Source organism: Mangifera indica, chromosome 5 (genome assembly GCF_011075055.1).
Source record: "Mangifera indica cultivar Alphonso chromosome 5, CATAS_Mindica_2.1, whole genome shotgun sequence".
Taxonomy (NCBI): domain Eukaryota; kingdom Viridiplantae; phylum Streptophyta; class Magnoliopsida; order Sapindales; family Anacardiaceae; genus Mangifera; species Mangifera indica.
In genome coordinates this window covers 14350916-14365392 of record NC_058141.1, presented here as the reverse complement: position 1 = coordinate 14365392, position 14477 = coordinate 14350916, and the positions used below count along the sequence as shown (strand labels likewise).

The 14477-nt window shown below is 37.7% G+C and overlaps 4 protein-coding genes across 4 annotated transcripts; 3 read left to right on the top strand and 1 right to left on the bottom strand.

Annotated features, from left to right (window-relative positions):
- The first annotated feature begins 241 nt into the window (after positions 1–241).
- LOC123216010 (xyloglucan galactosyltransferase MUR3) lies at positions 242–3032 on the top strand. Its single transcript, XM_044636356.1, has 2 exons — positions 242–395; positions 502–3032. The coding sequence occupies exon 2, from the start codon at positions 850–852 to the stop codon at positions 2689–2691; it is 1842 nt and encodes a 613-aa protein (XP_044492291.1). The 5' UTR covers positions 242–395; positions 502–849; the 3' UTR covers positions 2692–3032.
- A 519-nt stretch (positions 3033–3551) lies between these two features.
- Positions 3552–6815, top strand: LOC123216008 (subtilisin-like protease SBT1.2). The gene has a single exon (XM_044636354.1). It carries the CDS (start codon positions 4378–4380, stop codon positions 6685–6687), a length of 2310 nt encoding a protein of 769 aa, XP_044492289.1. The 5' UTR covers positions 3552–4377; the 3' UTR covers positions 6688–6815.
- A 227-nt stretch (positions 6816–7042) lies between these two features.
- On the bottom strand, positions 7043–8540 carry LOC123216009 (photosystem II reaction center PSB28 protein, chloroplastic-like). Its single transcript, XM_044636355.1, has 2 exons — positions 8377–8540; positions 7043–7727 (listed from the first exon to the last, which is right to left on the bottom strand). The coding sequence occupies exons 1-2, from the start codon at positions 8456–8458 to the stop codon at positions 7258–7260; spliced, it is 552 nt and encodes a 183-aa protein (XP_044492290.1). The 5' UTR covers positions 8459–8540; the 3' UTR covers positions 7043–7257.
- A 1048-nt stretch (positions 8541–9588) lies between these two features.
- Positions 9589–14397, top strand: LOC123216007 (bifunctional TH2 protein, mitochondrial-like). The gene is made up of 6 exons (XM_044636353.1): positions 9589–10223; positions 10314–10422; positions 11453–11743; positions 11826–12240; positions 12561–12827; positions 13670–14397. Exons 1-6 carry the CDS (start codon positions 10039–10041, stop codon positions 14080–14082), a joined length of 1680 nt encoding a protein of 559 aa, XP_044492288.1. The 5' UTR covers positions 9589–10038; the 3' UTR covers positions 14083–14397.
- The last annotated feature ends 80 nt before the right edge of the window (positions 14398–14477 follow it).

Below are 14477 nucleotides of genomic sequence, written 5' to 3'. Positions count from 1 at the left end.
CAGGTTAAAATCGCACTTTTACCTTAGCAGATGGTTTGATTGCTGGATACAAGAGCCAATTAATTCCAGCGTCAGCAACTCATTTTCACCTTCTTATAAATTTTGCCCTTTCTCATCGTACAATCACATTCATTCATGCCACGTCTCCCTCATCACACTATATTATAATCGATCATACAATACTCACCAAAAATAATTATACAGCGTGATTCCAGCAGTTACTGTGCCGACACGTAAGCCCATTTACACATGGCAAAATCCACCGGCCACCGACAACTGAGAATTTTCTCCTATATATATGCTAATGCTTCTTTCCTTTACTACCGGGCTCGGAAATTTGTTCCTAAATTTTCGCAATCTCTGACTTTCGCCTAATCAAAACTATCACACCACGCGTAAGTTTCTTCCTTCTCTACTTCCATTTCTCGTCCTTCTCATTTTATAAGCTAGTTTGATCTGCTGTATTTACATTGTTCTATTTTCCTGCAAAAATTTCTGCAGCAGATCAGAGGGACTCGCTTCAGAATTTATCGTGATTTATGCTGACTTGAGCTGTTTCTGGAATTCACGATCTTGTGCTCGGTTTTAATATTTGTGATTAGTTTATTGAAAGTTAGAGCATTGATAACTGTTCTTTTTCTTTGTTTCGGTTTTTTAAGTTGAAGAGCAGTATATTCAGCTCAATCGTGGAAATCTAGGTTTAGGGTTTATTTATTTGTGAAATTTTGGGGATTTAAAGTGTTGGGTTTGGTAGGATTGTTAGATTCTTGAATTGGGCTTCTGGGTGTTCTTGATGCAATGTGGCAATTATTGATTGATTGATAGATCCATCGAACTAATTAGATTTTGATGAGACGCCGACTGGCGTCGAATAGCCTGCTAGCGCCAATGGACAAGGGAACGGGCAAGCATCAACAAAACAGGCTATGTTTTTTGGCTTCCTTGTCTGCATTCTTTTGGATTCTGTTGTTATACTTTCATTTTGCTGTACTTGGAGGTAATACTGCCAATGATTCTACCCAGTTACCAATAAATCCCAGTAACCAAGAATATAACTCTGTCCATTCAGTCAATGCCCGTGTTACTGAACCCCATAAAGAAGCCAGCAATGTTTTTTATGATAAATCTACCCCAGTACAATCCAATCCCGTTATCTCAGATCCCTTTCCTTCCCATTTAACTAATGCTGGAGTTAAAGAAGAACCTGGTAGGAAAGCCACTGATGATGGTGATCGTGAAAAGGAGAATTACCCATTTATAAGGGCATTGAAAACAATCGAGAATAAGAGTGATCCTTGTGGAGGTAGGTACATTTATGTGCATGATCTTCCTCCGAGATTTAATGAGGATATGCTGAAAGAGTGTAGAAGATTGAGTCTCTGGACCAATATGTGTAAGTTCATGAAAAATGCTGGACTAGGACCTCCACTTGAGAATATTGAGGGGGTGTTTTCTAATACTGGGTGGTATGCCACGAATCAGTTTGCAGTTGATGTGATATTTAGTAACCGGATGAAGCAATATGATTGCTTGACGAATGATTCATCCATTGCTGCAGCAATTTTTGTGCCATTTTATGCAGGGTTTGATATTGCAAGGTATCTTTGGGGTTATAATATATCAATGAGAGATGCTGCTTCGCTTGATTTGGTTGATTGGCTGATGAAGCGGCCTGAGTGGGGTATCATGGGTGGGAGGGATCATTTTTTGGTGGCAGGGAGGATAACATGGGATTTCAGGAGATTAACTGAGGATGGAAATGATTGGGGAAACAAGCTTCTGTTTCTCCCAGCTGCAAAGAATATGTCCATGCTTGTGGTTGAGTCAAGTCCCTGGAATGCTAATGATTTTGGCATTCCTTATCCAACGTACTTCCATCCGGCAAAAGATGCTGATGTTTTTATTTGGCAAGACAGGATGAGGAAATTGGAGAGGAAGTGGCTCTTTTCTTTTGCTGGTGCTCCACGTCCTGACAACCCAAAGTCAATCAGAGGGCAGATCATTGATCAGTGTAAGAGATCGAAGGTGTGCAAGCTGCTGGAATGTGATTTTGGGGAGAGCAAGTGTCATTCTCCAAGCAGTATAATGCAGATGTTTCAGAGCTCCCTCTTCTGCCTTCAACCTCAAGGAGATTCATACACACGGAGATCTGCTTTTGACTCAATGTTGGCAGGTTGCATACCTGTATTCTTCCATCCAGGTTCAGCTTACACACAATATACATGGCATCTTCCAAAGAATTATTCTACATACTCAGTTTTCATTCCAGAGGATGATATCCGGAAGAGAAATATTAGCATAGAGGAAAGGCTCAGAGAAATTTCTCCTGAACAGGTTAAGATCATGAGGGAGACTGTTATTAAGCTTATCCCAAGGCTGATATATGCAGATCCTCGTTCAAAATTGGAGACTCTTAAAGATTCGTTTGATGTTGCTGTACAGGCAGTCATTGACAAAGTTACGAGGTTAAGGAAAAATATCATTGAAGGTCGTACAGAATATGATAATTTTGTGGAGGAGAATGCATGGAAATATGCTTTGCTAGATGAGGGGCAGCGTGAGGTAGGAGGCCATGAGTGGGATCCATTCTTCTCAAAACCAAAGAAGGGTGGTAATGGTGAATCTGATGGTTCATCTGCAGAAGCTGCAAAAAATTCTTGGAAAAATGAGCAACGAAATCAATCACGGTAACAGTTGATAATATCGCAAGCGATGTGATGGTACATACTACTTGCAGTTGGCTGCTTAGAACACCACTTTTGACCTTGAGTCAGGTAGGTTGTAGGCCTTGCTAATGAATCATTGTAGAAACTGGCATCAAGTTAAGGCCATCCTCCATGGTTTGAACCAGAATATACACATTTTCTTTTTCTAATACAGTTTCTAATATAGAATCTCTTACATGTTGCAGTCTGAATTTGTTTAGTAATTCTTTGTAATGTATTGTAGCTCAGAACTTTTTTTTGGGTCTTCTTAAGGTGTCAATGTTCAATCAATTCATACTCGAAATAATCATTAGTGATTGATAATGATGTCTGAGTTTATTGCGGTAAGCTTCAAGTGTGGTTTCCCTTGAATCATTGTCCGATCAATGCATACTAATTGATGGGAAACCAGGGAGATTATGTCAATCATTGTAAACCCTTGTGCTAACATTTATTACTGTAGTAAATAGTAGTTTTTTATTTGGCTAAGCCAGTAATGTGCTATTGCATTAGAATAAATCTGGTGAATGTTTAAACATTTAGAAAAGGTGGTAAATTCTTTCAAAACGTAGAGACGCAATCATGTACCTCTTGTTTCGTTGTCGAATTATCTTTTTTTTTCTTAAATTAAAATGACTAAATTTTGTTTTTTTTTTTTCAATTAAAAAGACTGAATTTCTAAATTTTTCTACTGCAGAAATTGAAGTTGTAGATTTTACTGTTAAAATAACTAAACTTTTACTGTTATCCCTGTCCCAGTGATTATAATGCCTGTAATTTAGTTGCATTATTTGTAAAAGCCTACATCGATTAAAAATTAACTGAACCATAAAAGACATGAACTGGTATCAGAACGGAAAATGTATCATCAGGACAGGAACTCACATTTTAGAGTTCAAATGATGGCTTTGACAAGGCCAAAAAAAATAAAAAAAGCAGAGCTGGATACAAGTGTAGCCAGCCAAGCCAACAAACGATGCCACATGTTTTGAAGCTGGACACGACTTGTACATTTTATATTCTAGCCCATTCCCTGACGCGCTAGCCGAATCGCGTTGCATTGAACGTTCCAAATGGGCCATTTTGAAGGTATTCCAGATAGTCAAGCCCAACACATCCAGCCCAAATGTGGGCACATAAATATTACAAGATAAGTTTCAATTACAATTATGGGCATTGAATCTTCTACTCAAGCAAACACAAGCTGCACGGGGTAGAGGGAGCTATTCCTTTTCTGTTTTTGGATAAACATAAGAGCGTCTGCATCTGCAAAGAATTGAATGTACATTTCAACTGGCCTTTCATTTAATGACAACCATCCAATCTATTCATGTTTCCTCAACATGCTTTCTCACCTCAACGGAAGAAACAAAGATTCATGGAATTTAAAGCCTAACGCCTGCACCCACATGCGTTAAAACTAACCTTTATTTCTCGTGAAGCAGGCCCTAAACCCCCTCCTTCAGCTCCTCAAGCAACCACACTCTCTCCCTCTGCCATAACAAGCAATCCTCGTGATGAAGAGCTCTTATATTTCACGAGTTTCATCTTCTCTCTCAGATCTCCCTAACCCAGTTTTGAATTCTCTTCAGCACCTTCAAATACCCCAACTATCCTTTCACCAAACCATGCATCCAGCTTCTAGCTTTGTTTTGCACGTATCGCTTTATCCATGGCACCCAAGATTTCGCTTTTTGTTTCTGTTTTTTTCTTCTACTTCGTTTCCCTTCACGCAGACACTCTTCAAACCTACATAGTTCAGCTCCACCCACATGGATTAGCCACCTCTTTGTTCACTTCTAAGCTTCATTGGCACCTTTCATTCATTGAACAAACCATTTCCTCTGACGAAGATCCCTCTTCTCGCCTTCTATACTCTTACCATTCTGCCATGGAAGGTTTTGCTGCTGAACTCTCTCAATCAGAGTTGGAGTATTTGCAAACGTTTCCTGGGGTAATTGCAATTAGGCCTGACAGGAGCTTCCAACTTCAGACAACTTACTCTTACAAATTCTTAGGACAAAACCAGCCCACAAGTGGAGGAGCTTGGTATAGCTCACATTTCGGTTATGGAGCCATAATTGGAGTCCTTGACACTGGGGTTTGGCCTGAAAGTCCAAGCTTTGATGATCAGGGAATGCCCCCGGTTCCCAAGAAATGGAGAGGGATTTGCCAAGAAGGCGAAAACTTTAATGCTTCGAATTGCAACAAGAAACTTATTGGTGCGCGGTTCTTTGCTAGGGGCCACCGTGTGGCTTCAAAGTCATCCTCACGAAATTTTATTCAGCAATATGTGTCACCACGGGATTCGCAGGGGCATGGGACTCACACAGCATCAACAGCTGCTGGAGCTTCAGTTCCAATGGCAAGTGTGTTTGGAAATGGAGCAGGCGTGGCACGAGGAATGGCCCCCGGTGCTCACGTTGCTGTATATAAAGTTTGTTGGTTCAGTGGCTGTTATAGCTCTGATATCTTAGCGGCAATGGATGTTGCAATTATAGATGGAGTTGATGTTCTCTCTCTATCCCTTGGTGGCTTTCCATTGCCACTTTTTGATGATAGCATCGCCATTGGTAGTTTTCGAGCAATGGAGCAAGGAATTTCTGTTGTATGTGCAGCAGGAAACAATGGACCACTCCAGAACTCAGTTGCTAATGAAGCTCCTTGGATAGCTACAGTTGGTGCCAGCACACTTGACAGAAGCTTTCCAGCTACTGTTCGGATGGGTGATGGAGGACTCCTTTATGGAGAATCCATGTACCCCGGAAACCAATTATCCAATCTACAGAAAGAACTTGAACTAGTTTATGTGACAAGTGGTGATGATAGAGAAAGTGAATTTTGCTTGAGAGGGTCTCTCCCAAAGGAAAAAGTTCGTGGCAAGTTGGTGGTTTGTGATCGAGGTATCAATGGAAGGGCAGAAAAAGGTGAAGTTGTGAAAGAAGCTGGTGGCGCTGCAATGATTTTAGCAAATACAGTGATAAACCTGGAAGAGGATTCTGTTGATGTCCATGTCTTGCCAGCCACAGCGATTGGTTTTGCAGAGGCAGTTCGTTTAAAGGCTTACATAAATAACACAAAGAGGGCTAAAGCTCAAATCATATTTGGAGGAACTGTTACTGGGAGATCAGAGGCACCAGCTGTAGCACAGTTTTCAGCCAGAGGACCCAGTTTATATTGTCCTACCATCCTGAAACCTGATGTAATTGCTCCTGGGGTCAATATAATTGCTGCCTGGCCTCAAAACTTAGGTCCAAGCAGCCTTCCGGAAGATTCAAGGAGGGTGAATTTCACCGTCATGTCCGGGACTTCTATGGCTTGTCCCCATGTCAGTGGCATCGCTGCACTAATCCACTCGGCACATCCCAAATGGACCCCTGCAGCGATTAAGTCTGCACTGATGACAACTGCTGATACAAATGACCATTTTGGAAAACCAATCATGGATAGGAATAAACCTGCTGGAGTTTTCGCTATTGGAGCAGGTCATATAAACCCAGAAAGAGCCATTAATCCTGGACTGATATATGATATTACACCAGATGAATATATCACTCATCTATGCACTCTCGGATACACAAAATCAGAAATTTTAGCAATCACACACAGGAATTTGAGCTGCCAAGAAATTTTGCGGATGAACAGGGGTTTCAGCCTCAATTATCCCTCCATTTCTGTAATCTTTAAGAATGGAAAGACAATCAAAATGACCAGAAGGCGACTGACAAACGTGGGGAGTCCTAATTCCATCTACACACTGGAAGTAATGGCTCCAAAGGGAGTCCAAGTGAGAGTTAAACCTCAAAGGCTAATATTCAAGAAAATAAACCAGAGTTTAAATTATAAAATCTGGTTTATATCAATGAATAGAAGTCCAGGAAAAGATCAGATGAGCTTTGCACACGGGCACTTGACATGGGTTCATTCTGGCAACAACAGCTTTTACAGGGTTCGAAGTCCTATTTCGGTGACCTGGAAGTAACAGAAGCAGTGGTTATTTCTAAAAGATAGTTTGCTTTTGCTTTCATATTGTTATTCACTCCCATGATATATGTTCATGGAGATCAGAGGCCAAAATATATGGCAAAAACTTAAGCCTTTTGTCATTCACTGACGACTCTTACATCGGCAGTACTATAATTATGCTTTAGCCAGAAGCATAATAGATGAATTCTGCAATCAATGCGTAGAAGTGACACTTTGCAGTACACGTGATATATCTCACTCAGACAAACATTCCAATGATGAATCAACTCATTAAATATATATACTTTCATCTTTTCTGCGACAAATTCCGAAGACAGATTAACTCATTAAACAAAGTTGAGGAACATGGATAGTCAACTAAGATGTACATAATGAAGGAAAGAGAATCATACATCAATAGAAACAGCAAAATTTATTGTCTTGATGGAGAAAGGGGAGCATATGGTATTTGCATTAAACCTACAAAGTATCAACAGAGGCCTTCAAGTTTCGCTTGCATTATACGAAACCAAAGAGGTACAGGATACAAGCAAATTGAGGGAAAAACAAGAGAATGTACATTGCCTCAACTCTTGACAAATTGCAAGCCATTCTGATTTGCATACCGCTCCATGAACCTCATGAATCTGTCCCACTCTCGTGGAGACCGCATTACATATTTTGCTTCAATCCTTGAAGGCTTTCCATTAACAAATTTTGCACTTACATCAACTGATTGAAGAACCCCTTCCTCATCAATCATATAAAATCCAGTGATATCACCAATTTCACTGGACGAGTCAAAAACCGAAGGTTGATTAAAACTGAATATAGCCATACCATTTGTACCATCTCTTGATTTGGTTAGCCTCACATCTGGTATTGTCAATTCATCGGTGCCTTGGATGAACTGGATTGTTGGTTTGACCATCATTATTATGTGTCCAGATATCTGAGAGTTTTGTCTTATTGGGGCCATGCATGGGTGAGTCAGGTGTAAAGATTGCCCTGCAAAGGGCGAGTGTGCACTTCCATGAACAGACCATGTTAACATACCTGTAAAGCGAAATACACAAAACATGTTTTGCTCTTAACATACTATGTTTATAACAGCCGGAAAGCTAATTGTATACTACTTTTCTTATGCATGCCTTAAATGTAAAATTTTCAGCTAGTTACTGAAGAATTCGTAAGGCTCACAAAACTTCTGTTGCCGCTGCTTAGTAAATTATTATGATTTTAGCTCAATACAATTCTCCTTCAGAACAATACTCACCCATTTTATCAGACAAACAAGTTATACATAAACAATTTACTACTTATATAAACATTTCCACAGAAACACTCCAGCGAATAATTTTCCAAACTGGAGAAATGCAGTATTCAGAATGTCAAAAGTTACATACAGAAAGATGTAATTTTAAGTAAGCACCCATATCTACTAACCCGGGACTGAGACTCGCGCAGACTTGAAACAAACGAAATTAAGCAAAACCAAACCCCCATTTCACCCATACACGTTCCTCCACGTATTATATATCACCAAAAAAAAAAGGATAAAACACACAAAAACAACTAAAAATGTATTCAGAAGATAACTGAAATAACCAAAAACATTTAAACATTCAGGCATTTCAGAGTTACAGCTTCATTGTTTCATTTCAGCACCGTTCACGAAGTTGCAAGATAAGACAAGGGAAAATACCTGAGAGGGAGCGTGGTTGATGTGGGTGCCAGCAGTGTGAGACCGAAGCTGCTAATGCGAGTGAGTGTAGAGTTATTGCCATTGCAGAGGCACTGCCAATGAAACAAGAGTTGCTTAAAAGAGAGTTTTGTGGTTTGATATGAAGCCAACCGTAAGAAATGTGTAAGAACGATAGCCATTCACTTCAAATACTTTGTTGCCTTGCGTCTTCATCATCAGATTCTAAAGACCATGCCTCCATACGTGGCTCTACCCTTGAGATTCTTTAGGCCCAAAGCAATATCAATGGATCTTAAAAGCCCAAAACTTGTGATGACCATCACATCTAAATATTACATATTGTAAGAATCAAAATCTAAAAAAATCTATGCTTGATTATTGAATTGAATTCAACGTGACTTTCTGTTGATCTAAAGCTGGTCGTTTTCAAGGCACCGTGTTTGAACCTTCAACAAGAAGTAATAGTTAGAATTAAGAAAAGGGCAGGCAGAGACTAGGTAATGAAATTCAAATCCAAGCAAAGGAAGCTGCTATTGTCTTCTTTAATACTAGAAATTAGGCATGATACGACGATGTGGCAGGGACGATTCTGTGGCATTCAATTCAAAAAGCAAAATTTAGGCAAAGGATCCATCCATGCCGCCAATTGTTTCTAATTGGTTAACATTCACTGAATCGTACCAATCAGCTTCCCACCAAATCTTCGAAATTGGTTCTTGGTTAAAATTTGTGCATGAAATTTGTGCATTCTAACCACTAAAGTTTTTTTCAATTTTAATGGCTTCCCACTTTCATTAATGGGCCACCCACTAAGATTAAATTTTATTATTTTATGGGTGGGAGGAGGAGGTTGTCACCCACAATAAAATATGTTACATATTTTTTATATTTAATTTAAATATATAAATAATATATTATTTTTAATTAAATAATTATAAATTAAAAATAAAATAATAATTAATTATATGATGATATATTATTTATATATTTTAATTATATGAAAAAATATAATATTGTTATTTTAACAATTTTTTAACAATTATTTCCAATGGTTTTTTAAATGATAAATTATGTTATAAAATATGAATAATATTATTTGTATATATTTGTATATATAATCATATAATAATATATTATTTATAATTTTGAATTATTTATAAAAAATATATGAAATATTTAAGAACAGTTGATTACAGTACATAGCTTCGGTTAAGCAGATTCAGTGAATTTTATTATTTATAATTAAATGTGGGGTTGTTGGATATTGTAAAATCCACTAGAGTGGGGACCAGTAATCCCACGTGTCTATATTTAATAACATTCCTACGCGCTTTACGCGCAGTTGACCTGCTGCTCCTCTCTCACTTTCCTCGTCTCCTTTGCTAAGCGAAGCGGGCCACAACCCGGTCCTGTTTTTAAACGATTACGCCTGTGGTGACTCAGTCTCCTAGTCACGAGTCACGAGAACTTCATGTTTCTCCTTTTTTTTTTTTTTTTTTTTTTTTTTTTTCAGTTGACCTCACCGCCGGCTCTTCTTCTTCTTTTTTCCCACAATTTTGGACTCATTACTTTTTCTTTATATATACTTATACTAACCGATCAAACCAACATTCTATTCCTTTCTCTTCAAGTTTTTAAGATCTTAACACGACGTCGGTTTTAATGACGATGGGAGGAGTCGACGAAGGAAGATTAGCCAGGAAGTTCTGGAATAAGTTTAAGAATGAGTTTGTTTTCATTATGTACAGTCCTTTCTTTGTTTCTTTAGCCTCTGGAACTTTGAAGTCTGATACATTTCTTAATTGCGTTGCTCAAGATGTTCATTTCCTCAAAGCCTTCGCTCACTCGTAATAATCTTCATCGTCGATCACTTTTCTATCTTAGATTTATATTAGATTGAAACGTCCTTTTTTAATCTTGTCGTCTTTGTTTTTTAGTTATGAATTGGCAGAAGAATGTGCGGATGATGAAGAAGACAAGTGTGCCATACGCAAACTCCGGAAACGTGTTAAACATAAGCTTCTAACACTCGATTCCCTTGTCCGCGTAAGCTTGCTTTTTAAAAAAAAAAAAAAAATTCTTCTGATTACATGGCATTTTCTTGTCAATTAGTAGCTGCTAAGATTAACATTCATCTGCTATTGATTGATGCCGAGTAGTTGATTTGGAAATATCACACTTTACAACTAGTATTGCATCCTATTACTAACCAACCACCTATATTTGATTTTGGCAAACCCAAAGATTCAACCGGGCATTTCTTTGTACTTGCTTCATTGTTAATTAAACAATTATTTGTTTCCCAAGGATTGAACAGGGCATTTCTTTGTACTTCCTTCATTGTTAATTAAACAATTATTTGTTTGCTAGGATTCAACGTGTTATAAATTCTAAACAGTTAATGTTGAAAGGGCACATAGGACACTATTGAGTCAAGTATTTCCCTGTGTTGGGTAAATGTGTAGTTTGGCCATTGCTGAAGAAACCCAGGAAATTGTATTTCAGTTTGGAGTGGTCCATCTAGATTTTTGATAGATTACTGATTGTGATTTGTATAACAAGCCACAAACTTTTCAAATTATCTGAAAATTAGTGGAAAAGGTGTTGTTTTCTATAGCTTGCATTATTCCGCTGGTTCAAGACAATTTAAGACAAAGTGGCATTTTTCTCTGCCCAAGTATGCTAACAAGTACCTGGTTTGATTTAGGGGACTGATAGGTTGTATAAGTTGAACAATTATTGGTATTTATTAGCATTTTCGACAAAGCTGTAATTTCTATAGAATCTATCTTCTGTTCTTTTCTGGAACAAGAGATGTTGATGTTTTCTTTGTTTCTGATATAAGCATGCTTTAGTTTCAATATAAACAGGCCTGTCCACATTGATTCAGGACTCAGCATGTTTTTGAGTGTGCCACAGGTCCATGGGCTTTTGGATATTTTTCTTTTCCTAGTAATTAATCCTATTTAGTTAGCTATGAACTTCAATGATACATCACAATAATTATTTTCCTTTCCGCTTGTATTCATGCTGGTGGTTGTTTTCAGTATATATTCTGAAGGAGTCTCTTTTGCAGGAATGGGGCTTTGAACTCCCAGAAGAGTGCATTACTAACAATGCAACACTCAAATACACAGACTTTTTGCTAGCAACAGCCTCGGGTAAAGTTGAAGGAGAAAAAGTTCTAGGTAAAATTGAAACACCTTTTGAGAAGACAAAAGTTGCTGCTTATACAATTGGTGCTATATCACCTTGCTTGAGGCTCTTTGCATTTATAACTAAAGAGATCCAGCCTCTTCTAGATCCTAATGATAGTAGTCACATTTATAAGAAGTGGGTTGAATATTATTGCTCTGAAACTTTTGAGGTTTGTGAGATTACCAAGATTTTTTTCACGATGTTTTCATTGATACCTTGCTGATCAAATCAAACAAATACTCTGGTTCCAGGAATCAACTGCTCAAACTGAGGAGTTGCTGGATAAACTAAGTGTTTCTCTGACAGGAGAAGAGCTTGATATTATCGAAAAGCTCTATCATCAAGCTGTGAAACTTGACGTAGATTTTTACTCTGCTCAACCAATGGTGCAGCCAACAGTAGTTCCTTTGTCTTGGGTGAAGGATCCTGTGGAAGGCCAACTTACCGTATTCTGTGACTTTGACTTGACATGCACTGCTTTTGATTCCTCTGCAATTTTAGCAGAAATTGCAATTGTAACATCACAAAAGGCTGATCCTGATCAATCTGAATCAAAACTCATTCGAATGTCATCTGCTGATTTGAGGAATACATGGGGAGTTCTTTCCACCAAGTATACTGAAGAGCATGAACAATGCATAGATAGCATCATGCCTTCTGAAGCAGGTGTGATGAACAGTTGATTGATTAAATTTGATGGTAGATTTATATGCCTTTGTAGTTTAAAAGTGGTGTGGCAAAAAATCTTCTCTTTTAGGGCATGTTTGGTTCAAGGATTTAACAAAGTATTAGCATGATTTAGATTTGTAATCCAGAAGTCCTGATAAAATGAGTGTAGCAGCTGTAGGGTTCTCTAGATATTCCTTTTTCAGTGTCGGTGTTAAACTATATTTCCCTTGTGCTGCCTTTGAATCAATACAACTTTCGGTTAGCAGTATGAAATGTTTCTTAAATTTCTATGCTCACAGTGTCATCTGCTTTTGCAGTGGGAAAGTTTGATTACGAAGGTTTGTGTGAAGCTCTCAAGCAACTTGGAGAGTTCGAGAGAAAGATAAATTCAAGGGTAGTAGAGTCAGGAGTACTGAAGGGTTTAAATCTGGAGGACATAAAACGAACTGGTCAGCTTCTCATGCTTCAAGATGGATGTAGAGGGTTCTTCCAAAAGATTGTAAAATGTGGAAATTATAAGACTGATGTTCATGTTCTTTCGTATTGTTGGTCTGGTGATCTTATTCGGTCTGCTTTCTCATCAGGTACTCATATTTGGAACTTACATATCTTATGTGTTTTATTTTTCTATACTGAAACTTTATTCCAAAACATGTCTACTGCTGTACTTACTAGATTGGTTCATTTTGAAAAAAAAAAAAAATTACTTTGAACCATGGTGATACTTGACATACAGACTAAAGATTCTAACCATATATACCAACCCTGTTGTCTTTGCCTGAAACTGGAAATTTATTGAAGGGGCTCTAGAAAGAAATTCTTTCAAATCATTATAGTTTTGCTATTAAGCTGTTTGCTTATACACGACGAATGTTATACTTACTAATCTTTTACATGACTGGAAAGGAATGAGATGGTCTTTTATCAGTTGACACATCAAGTCATTCCTTCATGAAGTAGTTAAGATTTTTGAATTAGTGTTTTAAAATTTTGAGATTTAAAGTAGAGTTATAGATTTTATTATAAAAATCAAGAGATGAGAGGAAGATGAATTTTGCAAGAACCGTTAAAATTCAACAAAGCTAAGAATGAAAGTGCTTTAAGGAAAAGGAACAAATGGGGTGATATACAGGCTCTCGTTCCTATCAAAGATTAGGATGTTGGATGGTTAGAAATTTCATCTCTTATTTTACTGGATGTAGCTGACGTTGTTGAAGGTGAATTTTGAAGAATATAATATTATGCAGTCTTTATTGATAGAATTCCATGATTGACAGGATTATTTTGGCATAAACCTTTAGATTATATGCATATCTGTAATTTGTTGCCATTCTGTTTTGCACACGATTGAAGGAATATTGATTTTTTTTATTTTGACTTCCTTTTTGTTGTTTCAAGCTTATTAGTATCTTCCCTTTCATTGCAGGGGATCCAAATATGCTGAAAGTACATTCAAATGAATTAGTATACGAAGAATCCATATCGACAGGTGATCTTATTAAGAATCTGGAGTCTCCCTTGGAAAAGCGTCAAGTCTTCAATGACATTGTAAAGGATCGCAGAAATAATGACCAGAACTTGACAATTTATATTGGAGGTTCTTTAGGTGACTTGCTCTGCCTTCTCGAAGCAGATATTGGCATCGTAATTGGTTCAAGTTCAAGCCTGAGGAGACTGGGTCAGCAGTTTGGTGTTTCTTTTGTTCCATTGTTCTCGGGTTTGGTAGAGAAACAGAAGGAACTCACTAATGGCGGTTCCTTTACATGGAATAGAATGTCTGGCACATTATACACAGTTTCTAGTTGGGCTGAAATACAAGCATTTGTTCTGGGGTCATAACTTGCGACCTTTCTAAGTGGTATCTAGTTACTTTGTCTGAAGAAAGTCGATCATCGATTCATTTACAACAATAGGATATAGATAGTGGCTAATTTTACTGGAGTGCCACCGGTAAGCCCTCAATTCTTTTTTTCCTTTAGGGTCTGCCAACCAAAAATATAGAGATATCTGTTACTAGACTCAGAACAACATTGTTAAGAGTCTTGTTTTACACCTTCCTGTGTTTGCAAGAAGAAGAAGTTTCTCATAAGCTGGAGAGAGAAAAGTAATAATATTCCAATGGGTTGTATAATTAATTCAATGTCTTTTGACTAATGATTGTCGGGAACCTTTAATTCAAATTATAGAAGTGTTGAGTGTGATTAGGATAATATTGGACATGTTAAATTTCGGAT

Coding starts and splice junctions, on each gene's coding strand:
- LOC123216010 (XM_044636356.1), top strand. CDS start 850: ATGAGACGCCGACTGGCGTCGAATAGCCTGCTAGCGCCAATGGACAAG.
- LOC123216007 (XM_044636353.1), top strand. CDS start 10,039: ATGACGATGGGAGGAGTCGACGAAGGAAGATTAGCCAGGAAGTTCTGG. Junction 10,423..11,452: donor CACTCGATTCCCTTGTCCGC/GTAAGCTTGCTT, acceptor TCTCTTTTGCAG/GAATGGGGCTTTGAACTCCC. Junction 12,241..12,560: donor CATCATGCCTTCTGAAGCAG/GTGTGATGAACA, acceptor CTGCTTTTGCAG/TGGGAAAGTTTGATTACGAA.
- LOC123216008 (XM_044636354.1), top strand. CDS start 4,378: ATGGCACCCAAGATTTCGCTTTTTGTTTCTGTTTTTTTCTTCTACTTC.
- LOC123216009 (XM_044636355.1), bottom strand. CDS start 8,458: ATGGCAATAACTCTACACTCACTCGCATTAGCAGCTTCGGTCTCACAC. Junction 7,728..8,376: donor TCAACCACGCTCCCTCTCAG/GTATTTTCCCTT, acceptor TTCGCTTTACAG/GTATGTTAACATGGTCTGTT.